The sequence below is a fragment of the Marmota monax genome, unplaced genomic scaffold (genome assembly GCF_021218885.2).
Source record: "Marmota monax isolate L192 unplaced genomic scaffold, Marmota_monax_Labrador192_F-V1.1 WCK01_AAM20220418_F8-fsc00035, whole genome shotgun sequence".
In the NCBI taxonomy this organism is placed as follows: Eukaryota; Metazoa; Chordata; class Mammalia; order Rodentia; family Sciuridae; genus Marmota; species Marmota monax.
This window is the reverse complement of record NW_026691961.1, coordinates 1792185-1816767: the sequence shown is the minus strand read 5'-3', so window position 1 is coordinate 1816767 and position 24583 is coordinate 1792185. Positions and strand designations below refer to the sequence as shown.

Here is a 24583-nt window from a genome sequence, read left to right as displayed (position 1 = left end):
CCTTTTCAGGTGCTTATCGGCCTTTTGTATGTCTTCTCTGGAGAAATGTCTACTCAAGTTTTTTATCCTTTTAATTAAGTTGTTTGTATTTTTATGTTAAATTTTAGTGGTTCTCTCTGTACTTTGGACATTAATCCTTTATCAAATATATGATTTGTAAATATTTTCTTCCATTCTGTGTGGGTTGTCTTTTAAATCTGTCAATAATGCCTTTTGATACATAAAAAGCTTTAAATTTTGATGAAGTTGTTTTCTTTTTTTTTCTTTTGTTGCCTATGCCTTCAGTCAAATCTAAGATATCACAGCCATGTTCAGTGTCATGAGATTTTTGCCTTATGTTTTCTTCTGTTCGTTTTATAGTTTTAGCTCCATGTTTAGATCTTTCATCCATTTTGGTTAATTTTTATATGGTATTAGGAAGGGTCCAGCTAACATTTCTCCCCTTTCCCATCTTTTCTCCTTTCCTCTCAATCCCCTTCCTCTAGTCAACTGATCTATTTTTATGGGATTCTCTCCCCTTGCAAACCCCAATTATTTTGATTTAGCTTCCACATATGAGAGAAAACATTCAACCCTTAACTTCTGGCTTATTTTCTTTAGCATGTTCTTCAGTTCAATCCATTTAACCAGCAAATGCCATATTTTCATTCTGCTTTATGCTGAGTAAAACTCTATTGGTGTATAGACCACATTTTTAAAAATCCATTTGTCTGTTGACAGGCATCTGGGCTGGTTCCATAATTTGGCTATTGTGAACTGTGCTGCTATAAATACTGATCACTGATGTGACTGTATTCCTACAGTATGCTGATTTTAGATTGTTTGGATATATATATTGAGGAGTGGGATTTATATGGCCACTCTGGAAAGCAAAGGGTGGGAGGAGGGAGGGAAAGGGAGAAGGATAGGAAAGATGGTAGATTGAGATGGACATCATTACCCTAAGAACATTATGAAGACACAAATGGTGTTACTCTACTTTATGTACAACCAGAGATATGAAAAAGTGTGCTCTGTATGTATAATATGAATTGTAATGCATTCTGCTGTCATATATAACAAATTAAAATTTTAAAAATATAAAAAAGAAAGCAAACTACCTATCTAAAAATTCTAAATGATGTTTTTAAGAACATTGATAAAATTATCTGAATAATGAAAAAAAAAAACCTAAGATTGGAACCACCATAGGACCATTTTTAGTAGAAGGTGTGAATAGGCATCTTTGTCTTGGTCCTGATCAAAGAGGAAAAGCTTTCAGTCTTTCAGGTTAAGCATGATGAAGTAGTTTCTCTTTCTTTTATTTTTTCTCCTTTGGCAGCTGTGTCTGTTTTAGGGATCATACAGAATTATAAATTTAAGGTCTTCTCAGGGTTTTTTCTTTTTTTTATGGGTGCATTATAGTTGTACCTAATCACTATTGTTACATAGTTGTACGTGCACGCAGTATAACTATAATTTGGCCAATATCTCTCTCCAGCATTTCCTTCCTTTCTCAATTTTTTTCCTAAGACTACATTTTTCTCCCCTGTGGTTATCTATAGTGAGTTTCCAATTTTTTCTGTATATGTGGCTGTTTTTGAATGTCCTAATCCCTAAATGTTTAGTTCCTATAAGAGTAAAAGAGAAAAATTTAGCGGGGAGAAGGGGGCTGACCCTGGAAGTTTCTTGGAAGTTATTCATCCCAATGTGATGTGACTGACAATCATGGGGGTAAGGAGTGCAGTGTCTGTACCTCTGCAATCAGAAGCAGATCCCTGACATCTGGTGGACAAGGTCCTTGTTGTCCACCCTGACTCTCACACCCTACATGCAGGCTGATCCTGGAACACATGCATAGCTCCTGCCAGAGCACTTCGGGGTGGAGAAGGGTAGCTGCTACCATGCTAAAAGCTGAAATTGACGAAAATGAATTGCAATTTACTATCCAGGCCTTCCCCTGGAGTTGCAAGCCTTGGAATAGACTCCAGAATTGCAAAATAGTTATATTGGAAAGATTCTGCCAGGCCAGTTGTCCAGATGGGAGACTGATTTCTCGTGCTTCCTACTCCTTCATCTTTACAAAATACTCTCTCCCAATGCATATTCTTATTTAACTTACAAAACAGATTTATAAAAGAGGTATGGTTGTTTCTATTTTTAGATGAATCAATTAAAGCTTGTAAACACCAGGGGTTACAGATCACAGACATGCTGAAGCTAAGATGTGAATCTAAATCTGGCTGACTCCAAAGCCCAAGCTCCTTATGACTTCTCCTATGATTCTCAAACTTAATCATACATGCAGATCACCCAGGATTTTGTAAAATTGCAGGCTCTGATTCAGTTGGCCCATATTTCTCCTTTTCTAATGAGCTCCCAGGTGATGCAATATTTCTTGTAAATGCTACTTTGAGTAGCAAAGCAGCACAGTGCACTTCCCTTTCAGGTCAAAGAATAGACCCAAGGGAAAAAACATGATAATTAGATAAATGCTGTCCCCTTCCTCTCAGCACTCCTCCTCTTCCTCTTCCTCCCATTAGATACTTTTCCTTACAGCCATGCTGCCCGTGGTTACCCAGGGGTTGGCTGCACTTTATCACCTGAGTCTTCTGACCAAAATCAGTCCCTACAGCCTTTCTGCTTCTTTCCTCCCAGCAGCACATAAAAGTATTTTATGTCCCTCTTCAGTAACAGTGAACACCTTTAGTCCCAATGTCTGGTTTCTAAATACCACTCTTCAGAATAAAGAACTGGGGCTCTTTAGAGAAGTCATTAATTACAGGGTGAGCCAGAGAAATCACAAGATGGGCCTGGAATATTTTGAAATATCAGAAAACAAGGACATGCTTCAAAAAGGATAGAAACATACCAAAAAGACACAAGAGCCAACCTGAAGGAGTTCCCAATGACTAAAGCCATTTGAGTAACAAAACAATTAATTGCAGCATGGTATTATAATCTGTAGAATAAAATAAATATCCATAAGTACATATTTTGATCCACAAACAATTGAATAAATAAATGGGGATGAAGAACACTCTTCCTTCTAGAAGAATCCTGATGAATAAATATAGAAGGAATAAAAACAGAAAATTATCATTAGACAAGCGCCATAATAATTGTTATAGGCAAGATGCACCAATAGATGCTCAAAATCTGTGGGTGTAAAGTTTGAGAAGAAATAGATGTTTGCATAGTTTCCAAATATTTTCTCTAAACAAAGCACACACAAAAAATGTGTTTTTGGCCAAAGTTAACCTTGATCAGAACATTTATTAGTAATAAGAGATGTACATCACCATTTCTTCAGTATTCTTACCAAACATGCATAACTTCAATCTAATTCTAAGAAAATGTGAGGCAAACTTAAATTGAAAAGCATTCAATAAAATAGCTGTCCAGTACTCATCAAGTGGCAAAGTTATCAAAAAAGAAAAGACTGAGGGACTACCAGAGTGGCAGGGACTATGGGGACATATAGTTAAATGCAATGTGAGATTTTGATTTGAATCCTGGAATATGAAAAGGACATCTGTGAAAAAACTGGTGATATTCAAAAAAAGTATATAGTTAATAGTATAAGAGCACCAATATTGGTTTCCTTGTTCCGATCATTGTACCTTGGCTATGTAAAATGTTAACATTAAGGAAAGCTAGGTGAAGGACCTGCGTACTCTGTACTTTCTGAAATCATCTCCATGTGCACTCAAGTTTCAGCTTCCAGTTTTTAGTCATTGTGTGCATCTGAGGACTTCTGAGAGGTTCCACCATTACTGATTTGGCAAAGTAAGAGATGAGATCATCTATGATGGGGGACAATGACTCTATTTCTCATGGTGTTGCCTTCTTTTCCAGGAGATATTACATCAGGATGGTGGAGAGAGGTTAGGAAAACATGCAATATTCACCAAAAATAATGCAAATAAGTGGCATTATATACATAATTGGTATGCTTCTGAAAAAATGCCTCAAAATTTAATTTTTGAAAATAAAATAACATGTAGAAATTCTCCACTTAACTGTTTACTGTGTCACATTAAAAAAAACTACAACTACAATATGCTTTGGGAAGAAATGTGCTGAGAAAAAAATATTTTAAAAGATTAATCTTGAGTTTGAGTTCTGCATCCTCTTGAAAAAGAAATGGTATCCAATAGAAGTTCTCCTAATGGACATGTCTTTTGTCATTCATACTGGAATTCAGCCAAGTTTGATTCGTGTGCCACTGTTATTAAGATGTATAATTGTACCTTGGGTAGTAGGTAAATCACAGAACCATTGTTTCAAATATTCCAAACATGATTGGTTCTCTTACGGTGTATTTATGTATTTTGTGAATTTACATTTTTGTTATGTAAGTTTTCTTAACATGTAAAAACTTCCTATTTTTTCATAATTTTTTTTCCTGAGATCTATTCATATGTCTCATCTAAATTCATCTCCCTCTGGGATATCTCTGTGAAATAAAGGACAGAAATTATTACTCCATTGTATGGTTGAAGAACCTGAGGCTGGGGTAACTTGCACAAGAACCCCCTCATCCCCGCCAATCAATATCAGATAAAGACAAAACACATGGATTTTTTTCCCCCTCCATTATCTAAAATTTAAAGTCTCACTTATTCTTGGCCAATCAGCTGTTCCTATTATAACTCAAGTGGGACAAAAGGGAGTGAGGGCATCCAACCCTCATGTGGCTTAAGGCCCGTAGGTGGCACTTACCAAGCAGAGAGGAGTACAGTCTCATCATTGAGAAGGCAAGGTGGATGGGAGATGTTTGAACCACAAATTTACAATGATGATGAATAAACTCCAGGCAGGGCTGGACAAGCCACATGAACATGTCATTGACCTGAGAGTAGAAAGCTGTGTGAGATTGGCAGATGTTATCAAAAAGGGAGTTGAAGACTAAGAGCTTGGTCCCCCTCAGGAGGCTGGGGATGTAAGACTGCTGATTACTTTTGAGCATAGGTTCAAAATTTAAATATTTCAAATTCTGATTTTTATTTTCTGTGGGCTGGTGATATTCAGTATGACACTCTGTCATGATGCTGAGCAGTAGCAGCCAGACAGCTCCATGTCCATCCTGCAATCATGGGAGAAACCACTAATATTTTATAGTGTGCTGTGTTGCTAATGTCCTGTAGATTAGGTGAATAAAATGCATTTTCAACTTACAAAATTTTCAATTTATGACAGATTTGTTGAGAGATAACTTCATCTTAAGCTGAGGAGCATCTGTATTTATTCAGGAAACAAATATTCATTGAGCATCTACTAAATGCATTGTAAGAGTGCTGGGGATAAATGATGGATGAGATAGGCAAAGTCCATGCTAGCTTACAATCTGAGAAACTAGGAATACAGACAACTAAAAAAACAAACAAGGAAATAAAATAAAATACTTATAGATCATGGAAAGTATTTGCAGGAAACAAATGACAGTTGGTCAGGGAAGGTAGGACTAACCCATGAAATCAGTTGGGACAAGATTTCTATTATGAGGAATAAAAAGTGCAAAAGCCTTGACATAGTGAAACCTGGAGTTTTCTAGAATGAAGTCAAGGGAGAATGGCTGGAGGAATGAGCTGGAGGGACGAGGTTGTAGAGGCAGCCAGGGGTAGGTAACAGAGTACTGCGAGACCTGATAAGGAGTGAGGCTCTGAGCTGAAGACACTGGGGATGGGCTGGGGGTATAGCTCCGTGGTGGAGTGCTTGCCCAGCATGTGTGAGGCCCTAGTACTACAAGGGGGGAAAAAAGGACATTGGGGAGATCATGAAGGACTTTACAAGCATGGGCCTTGGTAGCATTCACTGTGTGTATGTGTGTGTGTGTGTGTGTGTGTGTGTGTGTGTGTAGACTGGTTCCTGAATGTACATGTGGACAAGTATCTATTTACAAATGCATGTGTTTGTACATATTATACATATATGTACATGGTAACAGTATCCACGTGGTGGGACAGAACTCAACTCTTGTCTCCCTCTGTGGGGACTTTCCTAAGGATGTCCCTTAATACAGGGATTAATAGACAAGAGGCACCACAAACACAGGCTGTCCCTTTCTCCTTCCCTCGCCTGAGAGTGTAGCTATGTATCTATGACCTGAGCTTTTCTACCTCTTTAAGGAAGGGAAGAAGGGAACTGTCATTTGTAGTAGCTGCAAGGAGAGCATCTCTCTGGTTCTAGCTTCCTCTTTGAAGGAGAGGTAGAGGATAGGTTACAGGGATAGGGATCAGCAACAGAGAGGAACATGACTCTTCCTAACAGGGTCCAACTCTACGGCAACTTCTACAGACATTTCTGTTTACAGGCAATAGAGGAAAGGATGATAATGGAGGAAGGGGTGACAAAAAGAGCATTTCTCGGGATTCACCACTAGGGAGCTGAGAAGTGATAGAGAAGGTGGAAGAATGGGGAGAATTGACTGCACCATTCCATCCTCATCACATGAAGAAGAAATCTGGGGGAAAAAATGGCAGGAAGACAGGAAACAAGATAACTGGAGGAAGGCAGGGAATCCCTCCCCTTCTTTCATTCTGGAACTCCGAAGATGAAGATGTACCTAGAAGGTTCTGTAGATGAGTAGGGAAATGGGGGTGGGATGGGAGGAAAGGGGCCCGTGGGTCTCACCAATTCATGGTGTTCCTCAGTGAGGCTGGTGGGCAGAGTGTCCATGTACGAATCCTTCAGGGGCTTCCAGCCTAGTTGAAGTGGCTCCATGTAGATCATCCCACACCTGGGAAGCACAGAGAACCAGTCTGGTGCTCTCTGTTAGCAACACTGGCCAACCTGTATTGAACATCTGCTGTATTTTATGCACTATTCTAGGCCTTAGTGGACTTGACAATGGCCTTCATCTAGCCACATGATCTCCCTGTCCTACTCCCCTAAGTGTCCCCAGCTGCAGTGACGCAGCATCTTGAACCTTGACTTCTTTCCTTCTTACATAGTTTTAGAACATTTATGTGTTTCCTAAAATGTATACGTAGATACATTTTTATTTTAGTGATTTTTAACAATTTAAGTGGGGACTGAAGTAGAGCAAATTATAATTCATGCATGTATGATCATGTCAAAATGAACCCCTTTATTAAATATAACTATAATGCACTGATGAATATATAGTTATATTACATATAACTATAAGGCACAGGGGTACCATGCTGAAGGTAATATTGTGGACTTAGTTTTATACATAATATTGCTGTGATTTGATCCTTAATATATTTACTAAGACTTATCTGTACAGTTGCATGTCAGAGCAGCTCCGTTTATTTTGCATGGTATGTATATCACAATTTCTGGTTACATTATCCTTCAGTTATATTATACCTGTTTCTAAATGTTTGTTTTTGTGAGTTGTGACACTGTGAATATTCTTTATAGGTCTCCTACTATTCATAGTAAGTCTCTTTTGGGCATATAGTTAGGAGCAGAATTGCTGGGTCATGGGCAAATGGAAGTTGAACTATTAGAGAGAAAGTCAAACACTTTTCCAAAGTACTGGCTTGATTTTAGATTTTAGTATGGATTAACGACTGATTTATGACACGTGTAAGTGAATGTCAAATACGTTCAGTAGGGCTTAGTCACATTTGTGGCTTTTCAGAGCTTATTTCCTGATTAGGGCTTGGATGCCAGTGTGAGCTGATTTACCTACTCACGGTGGCAGGAGAGGCCTGTTCAAGGTCGGCTGGCTCAAAGATCAGACTCATCTTGGTGGTCATCTGGATAATCTCCCCACTCATTAAACACAGCTGAAAGGGTAAAGCAGAGGGGTGGAGGACAGGCCTAGGGGTTAAATTCCATCTGCAAGTGAAAGATCTCAGTGGAGGCAGAGCTGGTTTGAATGCATTCCACAAATGTTGAGTACCTATTATGTGCTTGGCACATAGTCATTTCTAAGCCCCTTTCTCTTAGTTTAACATAGGACGTAACTGCACATCCTCATCCTGTTTTATCTGCTCAAATCTCTCAGACAAGATTCTGTTTGAACCCTGCCAATGGACTAGTCCATGGCTACAGTGATAAGAATCTTTCCATAAATCTCTCTTGGAATGGGATGGAAGACTGTTGGAAGTCCTAGTATTTGGCAGGCACATCCTGTAGAAAGAGGTGCAAACACAAAGGTGAGCCTCAGAATATGTGCCTCATTCACCATTGCCCACATGGGCTCAGGTGACACCATGAAGTCCTAAAAAAAAGCCTGGGCCCTGGTCTCCCAAGGAGAAGGGAAAACACCACAGGTCCCTGCTGCTCTTCCTAATTTGTAGTAAAAAAGTTCCCTGCATGTTACCTGGCCCATATCACTACATGCACCTCCAGAAAGGTCACAACTGTAGTGGGGCTAACACCCCAGCTGTGTCATCTTTGAATATAAATAAAAGTAACAGAGACCACCCTGAACTATAGTTTGATTTATATCAAACTATAGTTGTTGAGAGGAACCATTAGGGAATTCCCTGATTATAACTCTCTTAATGCTTCTTCTTTTTCTTTTTTCTTTTCTTTCTTTTTTTTGGTACAAGGCAGGGATTGAATTCTGGGGCACTCAACCACTGAGCCACATCCCCAGCCCTATTTTGTATTTAAATAAAGACAGGGTCTCATTGAGTTGCTTAGCACCTCACCATTGCTGAGGCTGGCTTTAAGCTCACGATCCTCCTGCCTCAGCCTCTGGAGCCATTGGGATTACAGGCATGCACCATCATGCCTGGCTATTTATTTATTTTTAGGTGGTGTTGAGGATTGAACCAAGTGCCTCACACTTGTGAGGCAAACGCTCTACCACTGAGCTACAACCCCAGCCCCTCTCTTCATACTTAAGACCAACAGATACATTAGTTTACATAGTATAGCCCATATCATATAATAAAACATTCCTATTTTTATGTTATATCATCAAAATTATGCACATGCTAGAATTAACATGTATAATTTGGATAGTTAGTACTTCCACTGTAGAACATGACTAATGTGTATTCTTGTGACAGCAAACAGTTTTAAAATATATTCTGATTTGATAATGGCACCTATTTAGCATAGGAACTCTCATTTGAAGTAGTGATACATTTTATTTTACGTTATAATTTCATTTTAAGCAATAGTTTACAGTGCTTGCTTTATGTCAGGCACTATGATAAGCAGTTTGCAAATATTAACTTATCTTCCTAACAACACTTTGTAGACATTGTCATCCCCATTTCTAGATTCATGACCCTTCATTTTTTTTTTTTTTTTTGGCACCACGGATTGAACCCAGGGGTAAAATTGAGGCCTTGAGAAAATAAAGAGCTTGTCTGAGATTACTGAGCTGCCTTGTGGTGGCCAGGGTTTGAACCCAGGGTGCCTGGCTTAGGTCCAAGCTCTTTAGTGTCACTGTATTTTCTGTGGCAGATTGTATTTTCCAAAGACTCTAACAATGCAGCCATCCCATGGATACTTTTATAGTGTAAACTTGTCTACCTTCATCAAGAGACAGCATCTATTTCCCTGTTCTCTTGACTCTGGTTAAGTCAGAGACTTCTTTAACCAACAAAACTGGAGGAAGTGACTGAGTGTCATTCTAAGCATGATCCTTCATTTTTTTTTTTTAATTTTTCTGGCACCAGGGATTAAACCCAGGGGCACTCGACCACTGAGCCACATCCCAGCTCTATTTTGTATTTTATTTAGAGACAGGGTCCCACTGAGTTGCTTAGCACCTTACTTTTGCTGAGGCTGGCTTTAAACTTATGATCCTTCTGCTTCAGCCTCCTGAGCTACTGGGATTATAGGTGTGAGCCACCGTACTCGGCTATGATCCTTCATTTCTTGGAAACTTCCACTGCCTGCCTCTTGGAAGTCAGACACGCACTAGTGGAAGTGTGACTATCTAGAGACTGCCATGCAAGGCCTGGAAGGCGACATGCTATTTAGAGAGGGGGAAAAAAAAAGAGGCCAAGAGGAATGAGCACCTGGCACTGAATGAAGGAGCTATCGTGAATGTGGATCCTCTAGTACAGTTGCCCCCACTAAAATCACCAGAATTAAAAACCAATTGCCAGGCTAGGGTTGTGGCTCAGGGGTATAGCACCTGGCTAGCATTCATTAGGCACTGGGTTTGATTCCCAGAACCACATTAAAAAAAAAAACCCTAAATAAACAAAATAAAGATACTGTGTCCATCTACAACTAAGAGAGGTGATGGGAGGGGAGGGGAGGGGAGGGGAGCAGGGTATAGGAAGGGGATAGGAAGGGCAGCAGAGTACAACAGACACTAGTATGGCAGTATGTATAAACGTGGCTGTATAACCAATGTGATCCTGCAATTTGTACACATGGGAAAAATAAAAATTCATACCCCATTTGAATCAAATGTATGATATATGATATGTCAAGATCATTGTAATGTTTTGAGCAACTAATAAAAATAAAATAAAATAAATTTAAAAAACCCAATTACTTCACTGAGCCCTTTCAAAATGCCCAACCCACAAGATCATGAGAAAAATAGTTTTTCTAAGCCACTAAATATTAGCATAATTTCTTAAACAGTAATGAATAACCCACATTCCATATGTATTATCTCTCTTCATTATCAACAGTCCTATTATATTTTTATGAATGTGAAAACCAAGTATATAAGTTGCCTAATATAACACAGCTCAAGGGTGGTGAAGAAGGTTCAACTTGATGTCATCATCAAGGTTTTTAACCACTATTCGACATGGTCTTTAATCAGATTTAGCTTACTGACTACAAATACAAATAGAAGCATAATTCATGAACTAAAAACTGTTCTTCTCTCATGGAGTATTCATTCTTAGGGTGTTACATGCATGTGTTTGTATCGTTTCACTCACTCACTCACTCACTCACTCACTTTAATAAAAGATGTATCCCACCCATGAAAAAGTGATAGATTCCATAGCTACCTTTTTATTGTCATCCAGAACAGTGTTCATATTTTCAATCCAAACAGCATCCACTGGTCCATCAAAAATAATCCACTTGCGGTCATCAGACACTGAAGATGCTTGTTCTCGGAAAGCATTGGCTAGGACACCGTCCGTCCATTCATGGCTCACTGGGTCAAAAAACCCATACAGCTGCCCCATTGTTATGGCCTTGGGATTGATGATCTTGAACTCCACGGCAAACTCCTCCATCTGATTGGCTGGGCAAGAAGGTCCAACATAGTTACAAAGGCTCCAGTGAGACCAGAACATCAAGCCAGAGATAATGGCATCTCAGAGGCTATCCAAGGAAGAGTCCTTAGAGAATATATTTGCATAAAAAGACTGGGGAATCTGGATAGGCTATGACTTAAATTTTTGGGTTATTATAGTCAGTGTTTTCCCTCATACTTTTTTTGGGGGGCAGGGGTGGTACCAGGGATTGAACTCAGGGGCGCTAGACCACTGAGCCACATTCCCATCCCTATTTTGTATTTCATTTAGAGACAGGGTCTCACTGAGTTCTTTAGTGCCTTGCTTTTGCTGAGGCTGGCTTTGCACTTGGGATCCTCCTGCCTCAGCCTCCTGAGCTGCTGGGATTATAGGCATGTGCCACTGTCCCCTGCTCCATTATACTTCCCTTCTGTGCCTTATTTCCATCAGGGCAAACGTACCAGTCAGATCCAGGATGAAAAAAAAAAAATCTGACTGGACCTAAAGAATTCAAGTATTAAAGAAGACAGATTTCATCTCCTCAGCCCTCTTTACTCACCTGCTGTTAAAGCCACCTAAGAACCTTGGCATTGGTGTGGGATGATGAAACAACTGATAGGTAGATTCTGAAAGATGGTGGTCACTTTCTTCTATCTAAAGGGCTAGCTTAGCCCTTAAATCTTTTTTTCTCACCTACTCAGTGTCACCTGTTCCCAGGGAAATGCACACATTTGGAGTTCTAGGACCCAATAAGAGTAACCAGGATGATGAATGTACAGTATTTATAACAGAAAATAATGACACTTTTCATGATCCTTCAGAGTAAGAAAAAGTTGGAATGCATGAACCAAGCAGTAAATAAACAACTATTTCTGCAGAATTTGGAGGCAAAGATAATGGTGTATTCTCCTTTTTCTTCATTTCATTTCTTAAACTATATTTAAGTTCCAAAATTATTACCATATTTAAATTTGAAATGCCAAATTTAGTTATCAAATCTAAGTTCGTTCCTAAAACAAAATTAAAAAAACACAATTGAATCATCAAATGTCATTAGAAAACAATTTTAAATGAAGTACTTGAATTGATTATGTAAACACACAACACTGGACTGCTTTTCAAAACTGCAGGTTTGCCTTTTATACCAAAACAAACAACAAATTATAAAACCCTAAACTGTTTATCTGGCAATAAACAGCTTCTATTTGTTGAGTAGGCACAGGGCTAGATTATTTACCTGCATAATCTCATTTAACTTTCATAACAATCCCATTTTACAGCTGGGAAAACAGAGGATACGAGAAGGGGTTGTTTGAATCATTTTGAGTGTAATTAAAAAATATGAGCTCTTTTCCCTACCTTAAAAACAAGGAAGAAGGGAGACAAGGAGAAAAGATCAGAAGGGAAAGGGAAGAAAAGAGAGAAGGGAAGAAGGGATAGAAATAGAAAGAAAAGAAAACAAATCATTCAATGGTTTGCTTTTGGACTCATGTTGTTTAGGCCAATGACAGGAGTCTCTCACTGGGGAACTGGGAGAAGCCACTGTTCAGCATTTGAGAAATTTCCCCCAGCCTTAATGACAGACACATAAAGCCCCTTGTTAGAATTCCCCTACCCCACCATTTATTTTCTGCCTGCAGACATCTGTGTGCCATATTCTATTTCTAGATCTGACATCATGATTCAGGATTGGCAAAACCCGCAGCCTGGCATTATCTGAACATGGAGCCAGCCAGCTGAGCAGGGAGTCCTGTCCTCACTGGAAGTCAGGGATGTGAGCTTTACCTGCATATAAATCACCCAGAGCTGCAGCCAACACCTTATAAGCAGAAGTCTTTCCGCCCATGGGGTCTCCAACAATCATATAGCCGTGTCTTACCAGCATCATTTCATAGATCTAGGAGGAGACATCATGTAAGAAGTTAATCATTAGTTGGGTGCTGTGACCCACACCCTCAATCTCAGTGACTCAGGAGGCTGAAACAGGAGGATCACAAATTTGAGACCAACCTTAGCAATTTAGTGAGACCCTCGTTGACTTAGTGAGACTCTGTCTTAAAAAAATTTTAAAAAAAGAGCTGGGGATGTGGCTCAGTGGTAAAGCATCCCTGGGTTCAATCCCCAGTACAAAAAAAAAAAAAAGGTAATCATTGCAAACCTTCCCATACTGCAAGTTTTTGAAAAGTCAATGAAGAGAGGCTGAGATTGTGTCTCAATGGTAGAGCACTTGCCTAGCATGTGTTAGGCACTGGGTTCAATATTCTCAGTACTGCATATAAATAAATAAAAGGTCCATCAACAATAAATAAAATAAAGGTCCATCAACAATTAAAAAAATTTAAAAAAAAAAGAATGTTGTAGTGAATATTCTTAAAAAAAATCAATGAGGAAGAAAAGGCTCAAAGAGGATTTTCATACACACTCCTAACTGGTGAACTGCAGTCCTTTTGGTAATCTATTGTTAAAATATTTTTGGATGAATAAGTATATGTGTGTCTCATGTTGTTAAAGGGATGGGAGCTACTATTTGTTTTCATCTATCTATGTGCCAAGTATCAAGTGATTGTCCAAATTATTTCATTTAATCTACTCAAGTATCATTAACAACCTTTTACAGATAAGAACACTGAACTCAAAAGAGCTTTAGTAATTTGCCCAAGCTCTTCAGTGATGGATCTGGGACATGGGTCTGTCTGACTTCAATGCCTCTAATCTTTTCATTACATCATTGATACTGCTATTTCTTTTATATTTTCTTGTTAACAATTTTTGGTTGGCATATAATATTTGCACGTTTATGGGGTAGAGTATGATAAAAGTCAGGGTTAGCATTTTCATATCCTCAAAAATTTACCATTTCTCTGATCTCACTAGAGTTAGAGTAGAATGCCAGTCCATCATTGGGCTAAGATAGGGGGGTTGGGATAGGAGGGGTAGAGAGAGGTTGGATTACTGGTACCAAAACTCAATAATGATAAAAAGAATTACTTCTGTGTTCTATAACACAGTATTATATATGACATACACTTTTACAGTGGAAAAGGAAATGATTATTCAGCAAATTGTATTTCTATTGGAAATTTCCATTTTAGAGGTCTAATTATGCAATTCTGACACAAATGTTTAGGTCACTAGTTTTTATGTGAAATTTAATGTATTTCTCCCCCCACCCTCTTTCTTCCTTTAGACTGCAAGTCCCTCAGAGAAACACAGGGAGCTTTTCATTTTAAAGATTGAGTTATTATTTTTTACCTTGGAGGTGACTGTGTACCACCATGCCTGGCAACATAAATTGTTTTTGAAAAATCACCTTATTTTTGAAAAGCTGTTGCTATAGGCTATAGAAAAGTTCACCTATAGGTCTGCAGATTTCTTCAAAATACATACAAAAATGAATGGATGGATAGATAAGTAATAAAACAAGTACCATAAAATTATAAAATCTAGTGGTAGGTATATGGGTGTTCATCACACAATTCTTTTAACTTCTCAGCATATTTAAACGTTTTCATAAGAAGATATTGGGATAAAACTCATATTTAGTTAAGACCGTCCATCTGTGAAATCCCAGTGCATATATCCGTGTCACTTTGGGAAATGACGATATTGACAGTGATGTGGAGACAGCGGGTTGATAATGACGTAGCCTCAGGCATGATATCTAGCACTTCTCATACCTGTTCTCTCAAAAGTAATCCTGGGGAAAGTTTTACTCCTTTCCATTTTACAGATGAGGAAACAAGGCTCACAGATGTTGAAATAATTTGCCCCAAATCTCATAACAACAACAAAAAGACGGATGGGAGTGAGATTTGAACCTAGGTCTGCATTAATCTGAAATTTACTCCCTTCTCTGGACCCAGGTATCCTTACGAAAGCTGGACCAAATGGTATTTAAGATCTCCTGTAGATCAAACCTATTATTCTGCAAAGTAAGCCCATGGGGGGCTTACCATTAAATATATTATTGTAAGTTAGTTTTGCATTGAAAAATGATCCCAGGGAGGCAACCCTGGAATCCGAATGAAGGTGCTCCAGGGTGAGGACCGGGGAGACATTCCTGATTTCCCTGCCCAACACCCCGTTTTCTGTTCTGTTGATAACAGCATCTTAATTTTCCCTGGGGAGCCACCATGTGGTGGTCGACATGACTTGGGTAGGACACTCTCTGCATCTTTGTCATACCATTCAGTCAGAGGCAGTCAGGTGACTTTATCAGAACCATCCAAGGCCAAGTCTGAGACCTCTGAGCCACTTGGAAAGGGATGCTTCTCCCCCCATGCTATTTTCTTCCCTGGGCTTGAACCTGGAACAATGTAAGTCTGAGGTTGCTGAGGGTAGGTGTGGGTACCTGAGTATGAATTTTTAACATCTGTAGAGAAAGGCAGAGTTCAGGAATGATGAGGAGAGATTCCTGATGACATTAACTAAAATCTCGGCTCCTGCTATGCCCGAGGCCAACACGTTCCGGCACTTCTCAAATCAGGTGAGTGAATAAATTCCTTTTTATTGATGAAGGCAGTGTGAATTAGATTTCTATTATTTGAAATGGAGAAGTCCTGGCTAATTTAAATCTCAACGCCCTGGAGTCTCAGTTTCATTCTCAAATGTAACAAGAAACCCCAAGGAAGATGGCCACAGAAAAGTGTATATTAAATTTCAACACCTAAAGATAAAACCTGAGGCACAATATATCAAGTGGTCAATTAATTTCATCTCTACTCAGGCACCTCTGCTTGCCGCCAGTCTAGCTCTCATTTGCCCTATGTCTTTTTTATTTTTTTAATTTTTTGTACTGGAGATTGAACCCAGGAGTGCTTTATCCTTCACCTACATCCCCAGTCCTTTCTATTTTTTGAGACAGGGTCTCTCCCAGTTGTTTATAACCTTGCTAATTTGCCAAGGCTGGCTTCAAACTTGACTTCCTCCTGCATCAGCCCCTCAGGTCACTGGGATTACAGGCATGCACCCATCGCCAGCTGCCCTAAATCTTTCTAGTTTCAACTCCAGTAGATAGTAGGACAAGTGCATTCCCATACAGGTATAAGGAACCAACCTGGATAATTTTCCCAATAAACCAAGGCACTGGCTGGAGTTTCATCTTTTTCAAGTTCTCATTCAGTGCCTCCAGAAAAACTTCATAGTCTGGCTTTGGAAGCACGACTCCAGGAAACAGATCTGAGATAATTCCCTGTTTGCAAGAATTCAGGAGAAAGTGGAAAGGATGAAGTATCAGGCATGTGATATCAACATTTGCCTAAAGTAGGATCTACAGATAGCAGAAATATTTGAAAATTTCCAAAGCTTATTTTTCCTGCATCAAAATTCATCTGAAACCACAAACATCAGCACTGTTAATCATGATTATCCTTCCAAGTGATTTTAAAAGTTGGTAAATATTTAATGAATCCTAAGTACTAATTTCTAGTCACTATACTAAGGATGAACAGCCTGGGAAGAAAGATAGGTATAAATTAATTACAGAAAGGAACTAATTATATTGCATAAGAACAACTACCTAAACCCAACAGCAATTATCATCCTGCTAGGGAGACCATTTTTATTAAAATTAGAAACTAGACAGGGATGTAATTCTATTACCATTATTATTTAATATTTGGGAGAAGGGGATCAGGCCACAGAGATGGTGGCTGGAATGAGGAAGGGTATCATGAAATGGAAGAAGATATACATGACAATAGAATGCGTTTTAAAAAAGAAAAAAAAAGAAACTTAAAAAAAAAAAAAGAAATGGAAGAAGATACAGAAAAAGTGCCAAAAAAACAAAAACAAAAAAATCATCTTCAGAGGGTGATCCTGGGTTCTTACACTGCATACCTGAAACAGAGGAACGTCTTGAGCTAAGAACTTGGCCAGGTTGATGTCAAGCAAGGCCCGGAGCAGCAAGACGCTTTCATCCTCCTCTGGGTACTTGAGCTTCAGGTTGCCAGCAGCAGTGAGCACAGACTTGACAGCCCGCATGCCATAGTCGTAGTGATGCTGGGAGGACAGCTGCTCTGAGCACAGGCGGTAGGTCGCAACAATCTTCTGGGCAAGACTAGGAGGGAAAGACATGTCTGTAGATCTTTGTGTCTGTCATTTCAGAAACCAGGTTTGCCCCATGGATTTGATGGGCAGAACCTATTAGCTGAAAACCTTTTACTAGAGTTACCACAGTGAGTTCAGGAAACAACTCTCCTTCAAATATAAGATGGAAAAAAAAAGCAAGCACACACGTGTATAGCATGTATCGTGGATGAAATTACATTATATGCTTTCCTGTGTATACACAATTGCATGTACCACGTGTGCACATCACATACACGAGTTGAGAAAGAATACATCAAATTATTACAATGTTAATCCCTTAGAGTGAGACTAAAGGGAAATTCACTTTCTTCACTTCTGGGATGTTTTTTATTTTGTTGAATAACATTTGACTTTTTAATTCAAGAAAACCAATTCAAAATGTAACATACCCAGCACATAACACCTACCTATGACACTCACGTTCATAGCCATTTCCCCTTCTTCCTGGACATACACAGCTGGACTACAGTTCCCAGTCTGCTGTGCAGTTAGGGGAAGCCATGCCCCTGTGTTCTAGCCAGTGAAATGTGAATGGAGAGGCAGATGCCAAGTCCAGGATCAGCCCAGGGAAACCTCCTCCCTGAGGCCCTTCTGGTCATGCTGCAGTCATGAGATAAACATAGCCTGGGGGTCTCTGAGGGACCCTTGGGGGAGACTGCTCCTGATCAGAAACATCTGCTTTGAATTTTTAGTAAGTAAAAATCAAGCTTTTGTCATGCTAAGCCACTGGATTGGGGGTGTGACCCTAACTAATATACAAATGTACATTCCCCTTAGGGAAATCCTCTTTACAAAATTGATTCACTTTAAATGCAAAGATTTTGTGCTGTTCACCAGCACCTAGCACAGGGCTAATAAGGTGGGTTGCTCAAAAATGTTTCATTAATTGAATTTCATTAATTGAACTGAATGGTTAAATAAATTGATTGAATGGATAAACCAACGCAATGCAGGTCTACCATAGAAAAAATAAATTAAGCTTCACATGAGAGAGGAAGTCTCCTGGCCTAGGAAGGGTGACACATTCTGTTGAGGATTTATGCAGCAAAATACTCACCCGTGGAGAAATCTATTGTTACAAAAAAAAAAAAATCAATCAATCACAGTAAAGACAAAGTAAAAGACAAATGTGAAATTTGGAAAAGAACAAAAAAAGCCATTTTAAAATGATTATCCAAAACTCTTGGGAGCACGTGTTGTGTGCCTGTGTACACATATGCATATAAAGATGTTGATCTACTAGTGTGTGTGTGTGTGTGTGTGCGCGTGTGTGTGTGCGCGTGTGTGTATGCGCGTGCGCGCGCGTGTGTGTGTGTGTGTGTGTGTGTGTGTGTATGTCTTGGGAAATTGGGCAATAACTGAATAAGAAGTAACCCAGCTGTTGGGAGTCATTAAATGTTAAATTGAAAACAATTTAATAAAATTGTTAAATTAAATAATATTAAACATTTCTCTTCAAATTTCATGGTTCACTATCTTACCTTAAGCTAGTTAGTAATGTGATGTGGATGTATTATAGCTATGGGTGGGGAGGATATGAATGGGTACTCTCCTTAACAGAAGTCCAGGTGTAAAGAGAGAGGAAGCTCTTTCTTTAGCATTTCCTAGTCAAAAATGGAGTCAGGAGCAAAGTTAGGACTATATGTTCTCAAATTAGCCAGTGAGGGGAAGCGAGTTTCTCAAGTGATTCTTTTTCAAGTTTTTAAATTCACCACACAAAATCCACTCTCTGAGGACCTTCATGACCCACTGGAAAACCACTGTAACTTACCTTCTAGAGTCCAGAAACCCCATAGAATAGAGGGAGATTTCTCCAATGAGGGCATAATCTGGCACCATCATAGCCACTGTCCGGAATAATGCCTGGAAAAGAAATAACCAATCAAAACCAGAACACAGACAAGGAGAATCCTGGGGGAATACACATCTACAGAGAAAAGGGAAAGGAGCATGATCACACGCAGGCCGCGTGATCATGTGACAATCAAGGAAAGGAGGGGCGGATAATGATTCAACACAGAGGGACCATCTTCAATGTATGATACCTTCCCCTTTGTCCCTGTCCAAGTACATGCTATTACACTGAGTTCCTCAATGACTTTATGGAAGAAAGCTCCTAGGTGCTGGTGTCCCAACACCTCATTCTCTTGTGTCCAATGAGGACATCTCATGGTATCTTTCAACTGTTGGAGCTTCCTGGTGCTGAACATGGACATCAGAAGTCATTTAGGAACACAAGACCAACATGTGCCAGAATTATCCTCATGTCACAGAGATCTTAAATTGAGTTCTTATGCTTAGCTATGGGCAAGTTATATAACCCCCCTAGACCTCAGGTGTTTTGTCTCAAAATGAACTAGCAACTTTAACTCTTCATGGAATTAACATGAGAACAAATGATATTATGTAAGTGAAGTGTTTACCCATGGATATGGCATAGAGTGAGTGCTCAATAAACATCAACTATGGTGCTATTATCTTGGACCCTAGAGGAAGCAACTCGCCTGGCTCATGCAGTAAGTTAGAGACAGAGCTGCTTGGAATCCAGGCTTCCTGATACCAGCCCCTGGTGCTTTGCATTTGCCACCCTGTCTCATGAAAGTTCTTTGTATAGATCTGACATGGTTGTGTGGGATGAGGGAAAGGGATAGTTAACATCTGGGTGGCAAAAAAAAAAAAGAGAAATGTGGGTCCGAATTCTACATTGACATTAACTAGCTTATGCTGACTTACAGAGGTGAATTTCCTTGACTCTTTTCTATTCTGGGAGAGAAGAAGTGGTCTATCTGAATAAGACTGAAGGGTACTAGCTTCAATGCATTTCTAGCAGGGCAAGTACCTTGGATAAAATCAGTGGATATGGGAGTGTCTGTGTCTTTCTGAACTCTTCCACGCAAGGTGATGGGGCAATAAATTAGCATAAAATCAATCAGGAAGCAGGTCTGGGAGCCTCTGGTCTCTCTTTCCATGCAGCTTGGTGATAGGGGAGCTAAACATCTTACATCCATTGTGTGTGTGTGTGTGTGTGTGTGTGTGTGTGTTTGCCTTCCATGAATGCAGCATGCTAAAGTCATCTAAGGCAATCTTTCCTTTGAAGATGGCCTGCTTGACTCTTTCCCTTTCAGAGGTACTTTCTTTCTTCCACTAGCAGCAGAGCCAATGGATTCTGCCTTGGCTCAGGCCAGATCAGCAATTGGCAATGGAAACAAATAAGCACCCATACTATCTCTCTACCAGCATACCAGCCTGCGTTGGTATAGAAACTACTTAGGTTTAACCTGCTTAGTAGGAAAGGGGGAGCTCCCCATGCTCCATGCTAGGTTTGCCAGAGTTCTCACATTGAAATTTGATGATGCTCTCTTGTAAATAGATCTACTTTGTCCTATAGTAATTCTTTTTATTGAGTCAAAATCTAAAATTTTGGAACTGGGGTTGTGGCTCAGTGGTACAGCGCTCACCTAGCACATGCAGGGTGCTGGGTTTGATCCTCAGCACCACATAAAAATAAAATAAAGGTATTTAGTCCAACTACAACTAAAAGCAAAATATTTTTTAAAAATCTAAAAATTTAGGAGGTTTCATGCAAAAATCCAAATTCCTAGTTTCTCCTGGAAAAGAAAAATAAAATGAGAGAGAGAGAGAGAGAGAGAGAGAGAGAGAGAGAGAGAGAGAGATCTGATAATTCTTGCTTGGCAACAGTAGGCTGTAGGTACCTGCTGCCTTTGCAGTCGCAAGAGTTCATGTTTTGCCTGCTCTCTGGTTTACATTACCTTTCTGACTCCTGTAGACAACTGAAATGACAAACCTTGCTCTAGTATTCATTGTTTTCTATTTGCCATTGGTCAATATGTATATATTCCCTTTCTTCCCAAGACCTTGTTTGAGGAGGTTTTTGGGGCCAAGTATTATCTTACTACCATTGGTGCTCCACTAGTACTTCTGACAGCTAAATATGCTACCTATTCCTGTGGCTGGGCTTCTCTAGGAGACCCTCTAGTGAACTCCTCCAGAAGTTCCTATAGTATAAGATATACCTGGCACTCATCAGGCTGGTGTTTACCTTGAGGTTATCTGGCAGCTCCGCCCTGCCAGCATACCCGGGGTTCATGGTGATGAAGACAGCACAAGTTGGGTTCAGAGAGAGCTCAGTGCCTTCAAAGACGAATACCTTCAGCTTCCGGATAATGGCTTGTTGAATGCTGAGAATCTGCTGGGCCACCACAGACAGCACTTCTACCTGTGGTGGGAATGTGGGCTCTGCCAGGGTCCCCCTCAGGAAGGAACCCAATATCATGAGAACCAAATCTTCATGTTTGAAATTAGGAAATTAGAAGTATGGTTTGGGGTTTTGTCAAAGAAAAAGTGTGTGTGTCTGTGTGTGTATACACATGCATGCATGTGTGTGTGCCTGGGTGTGTAAATACTTTCTATAGTATTTTATCTTTGTTTCAACACTTAGGATTGTACTTGGTCCATAGGAGGTACTCACTGTTTCTGGGTCCAAACTATGCTTACATTTCCTGATCTCCATTCTTTGCCCAAATATAGTTAATCACCCACTCTTTTATGTCGTTTGAACCACTACTATAAATTTCTATCAGACTCTGGCTCATTTAATTTTTATTCCACTTACTGAACTGTATCAGCCTACAGGGCAAGATTATTTCTTATTCATCTTTGTATCATGAACACATACAGAGTTGCTAACATATAGTGCCTGCTAAATACATTTTTGAATGAGTCAGTGAATGAATGCATATGGTAGCAAGGTACAGATATGTATGTAAGATATGTATTCTGCCTCCTTGTGGATGCTTTATAGACCTACTGTACACCAGCCACAGAGGAAACATAAGGTCCTGTCACTAAGGAGCTGAAAGCCCACAAACAGGATACTCTATGCCCAACCTCTTTGTTCTTTAGCGTAGAAGCAGAATTACCTCAATCCTGTTGAATTCATCGAAACAGGACCATGCTCCAGCCTGGGCCAGCCCCTTGAAGAACTTCCCCATGGCTTTGTAATCCAAACCATCTGAGCAGTTGAAGACCACACACTAGAAAGAAGGAGGGTGTGGGCACTGTTAAGGATGGACTCCATCATCTCTGCACTACCTAGCATCCTGAAACAGGAGTGGGGTCCTCTCTTCTTATTCCACTCTCTTCTTATTCCCTGTTCTTCCTGTTATACTAAATCATCTTGAACTTCATGTTCATTTCCCTGGACAGGGTCCAAGAGGGGAGGGAAGAGCAGGTGGAGATAAATGGAATTTTCTCACCTGCTTGGCCAAAGCTTTAGCCAGATCTTTGGTGGTTTCTGTCTTGCCTGTTCCTGCTGGACCCTCTGGGGCTCCCCCAAGGTTCAGCTTCAGAGCACCCATCAGTGTCCTAAGGAGAAGAAAACAAGAATGTGGTGCCTGAGTCCTGAGACCCAGGAAAGAAACTGACTTTTTGTTTATTTTGATTTATGCAAAGTTTAAAAATTTCCCCCTGATTATATAACCAATATATCATCATCATAAAAAATTCTCTGTATTTTAAACTAAGAGCCTGGTGCATGGGTGGCAACCATAAACATTTATTTGAATGAATAAATGAATATATACATAAATGATTCCAAAAAAAGGTAAAAAAAAATCTTAAAAACTTCACTTTCAAAGATCACTAGTGCTAATGGAATGGTGAAAGCAAATACATTTCTCCTACTGAACTTTGAACTCTTAAGTTCAGGAGTTGTATTTTGATTTATTTCTATATCCTCAGCAAGAGAATACAGTGCCTGGCATGTGGCAAGTGCAAGATGAATGTTAGAAATGAATGATGTGCTAACTTGTTTGGCCTTTGGTATAAGTCTTTACAATTTCAGTTAACACACTACCTTGTAATCTTCTGCATAGGCCTCCCCCACCCCCAGTTAGGGTTAGGGTTCCTGGCTATTATGCATGGAGCACAGGAAAGTTCAAGAAATAGTTGTTCACGAGGGCTGTAGCTAATAATAGTGTACTGCATTCAGAATTTTGCTAAATGGTAGATTAAAGACGTTCTTGCTACCCAGGGTAAAATAGGTAACTGGGAGATGACGGATGTGTTAATTCGTTCCACTGTAGAAATCATTATGATATCATGTTGAATGTCTTTAATATACACACTAAAATTTATTTTAAAAAGAGATAGTTGTTGAATAGAATAATGAGTAGAATAAATGAATTAATGAATTAAAAAGTCACAGAATATAAGAAACAAGTGATTGAAGATTTTGAGAGGAGAAAATCCTCTCAAGTATTATTTTTATAATCTAAAAAATTTCACTCTAAAGGAAAAATACAAGAGCAAATAAAATCTGAACATCACAACATTGATACATTTACAGAATATAAGTTTCTAATGTTAGGAATTCCACAGAAAGTAGCGAAGTGCTTAGCTGAGCACCAAATGACTGTATCTCCTCAGCAGACTGGCTGGCAGAGCTTAGGGATGACTTGTCTGGTCCTTGGCCTGGCTCCTTGTCAATCTCTTGGCCACAGGATCTCCAGGCACCCTCTTGATTCTTGCCACTGCAGATCTTTCTACTCAGATACCATGTCCTTTTTACAGCGGTGCATCAATGTTCTGCTTACTGGTTCTAAGGTATTCATTTCACCAGGACCCATACTAGTTTCTCATTTCTAGCCCAAAGACCTAGTTTCCATAACCATATGTGGGACTATGGTGACTGAGAGAAACGTTCTAAAATGTAAGAATCTGAAATGTAGATGGTAACAAATCTAAGACATCCCTGGCCTCTTCCCCAGACTCTTTTCTCTCTGGATTCCCCTGTTCACCCCTCCAATCTGGCAGCCCTAGAAGGTACCTGTAACAGCGGTCCGTGAGGGGTGTAATCACCAGCCGGGGGGAGTTTCCCAGGTACTCGTAGCCATACAAGGCTTCTGTGGTTATCATCTGCACATGCACATCGTTTTCCTCCCAGTAGTAGCGCAGCTGTGAGATCCACTGGAAATCGTTCAGATCAGAGATTCCATCCTTAGCTAACTTGGCCACCACGTCACGAGCTTTTGGGATCCAGATGCAGAAGCACGTGAGAAGCCCTCAGAATTCGCCCATCTCCAAGGCCTCCTCAGTTAGAAGAAGCTGTTATCAAGGCCACCCCTCCCAACAGTGTCAGGTTTTATCCCCCCCTTCCTTCCTTCCACCTTCAGGCAGCAATAGCTTTCAGAAGACAGTCTTGGCCTTCTCCCGAGGAGTGGGCAGAGGGGCCTGCTGCATCGTCTTCTCTCACAGAGTAGAACAATTAAATGTGCATACTCTGAAATCAGACTGCCTGGTTTCAAATTCTGGTTCCATCATGAACTAGCTGTGTGATT

The 24583-nt window shown here is 39.8% G+C and overlaps 1 protein-coding gene across 5 annotated transcripts in view; it reads right to left on the bottom strand.

The window, feature by feature from the left end:
* The window catches only part of Dnah3 (dynein axonemal heavy chain 3), a 159572-nt gene that overhangs the window by 64576 nt on the left and 70413 nt on the right, over nt 1-24583 (bottom strand). For all 5 annotated transcript variants that reach the window (XR_009225397.1, XM_058574147.1, XM_058574137.1 and 2 more), the window contains 12 exons: nt 24073-24271; nt 22502-22610; nt 22166-22279; nt 21286-21462; nt 18997-19088; nt 16974-17193; nt 16192-16326; nt 12921-13032; nt 10902-11143; nt 7642-7742; nt 6616-6721; nt 4705-4834 (listed from right to left, as the gene is read on the bottom strand). Coding sequence is in view for 4 of the 5 variants with exons in the window: in XM_058574147.1 (XP_058430130.1) it covers nt 4705-4834; nt 6616-6721; nt 7642-7742; nt 10902-11143; nt 12921-13032; nt 16192-16326; nt 16974-17193; nt 18997-19088; nt 21286-21462; nt 22166-22279; nt 22502-22610; nt 24073-24271 (1737 nt within the window). In the remaining variant the exon portion in view is untranslated. The remainder of the gene's footprint in view (nt 1-4704; nt 4835-6615; nt 6722-7641; nt 7743-10901; nt 11144-12920; nt 13033-16191; nt 16327-16973; nt 17194-18996; nt 19089-21285; nt 21463-22165; nt 22280-22501; nt 22611-24072; nt 24272-24583) is intronic.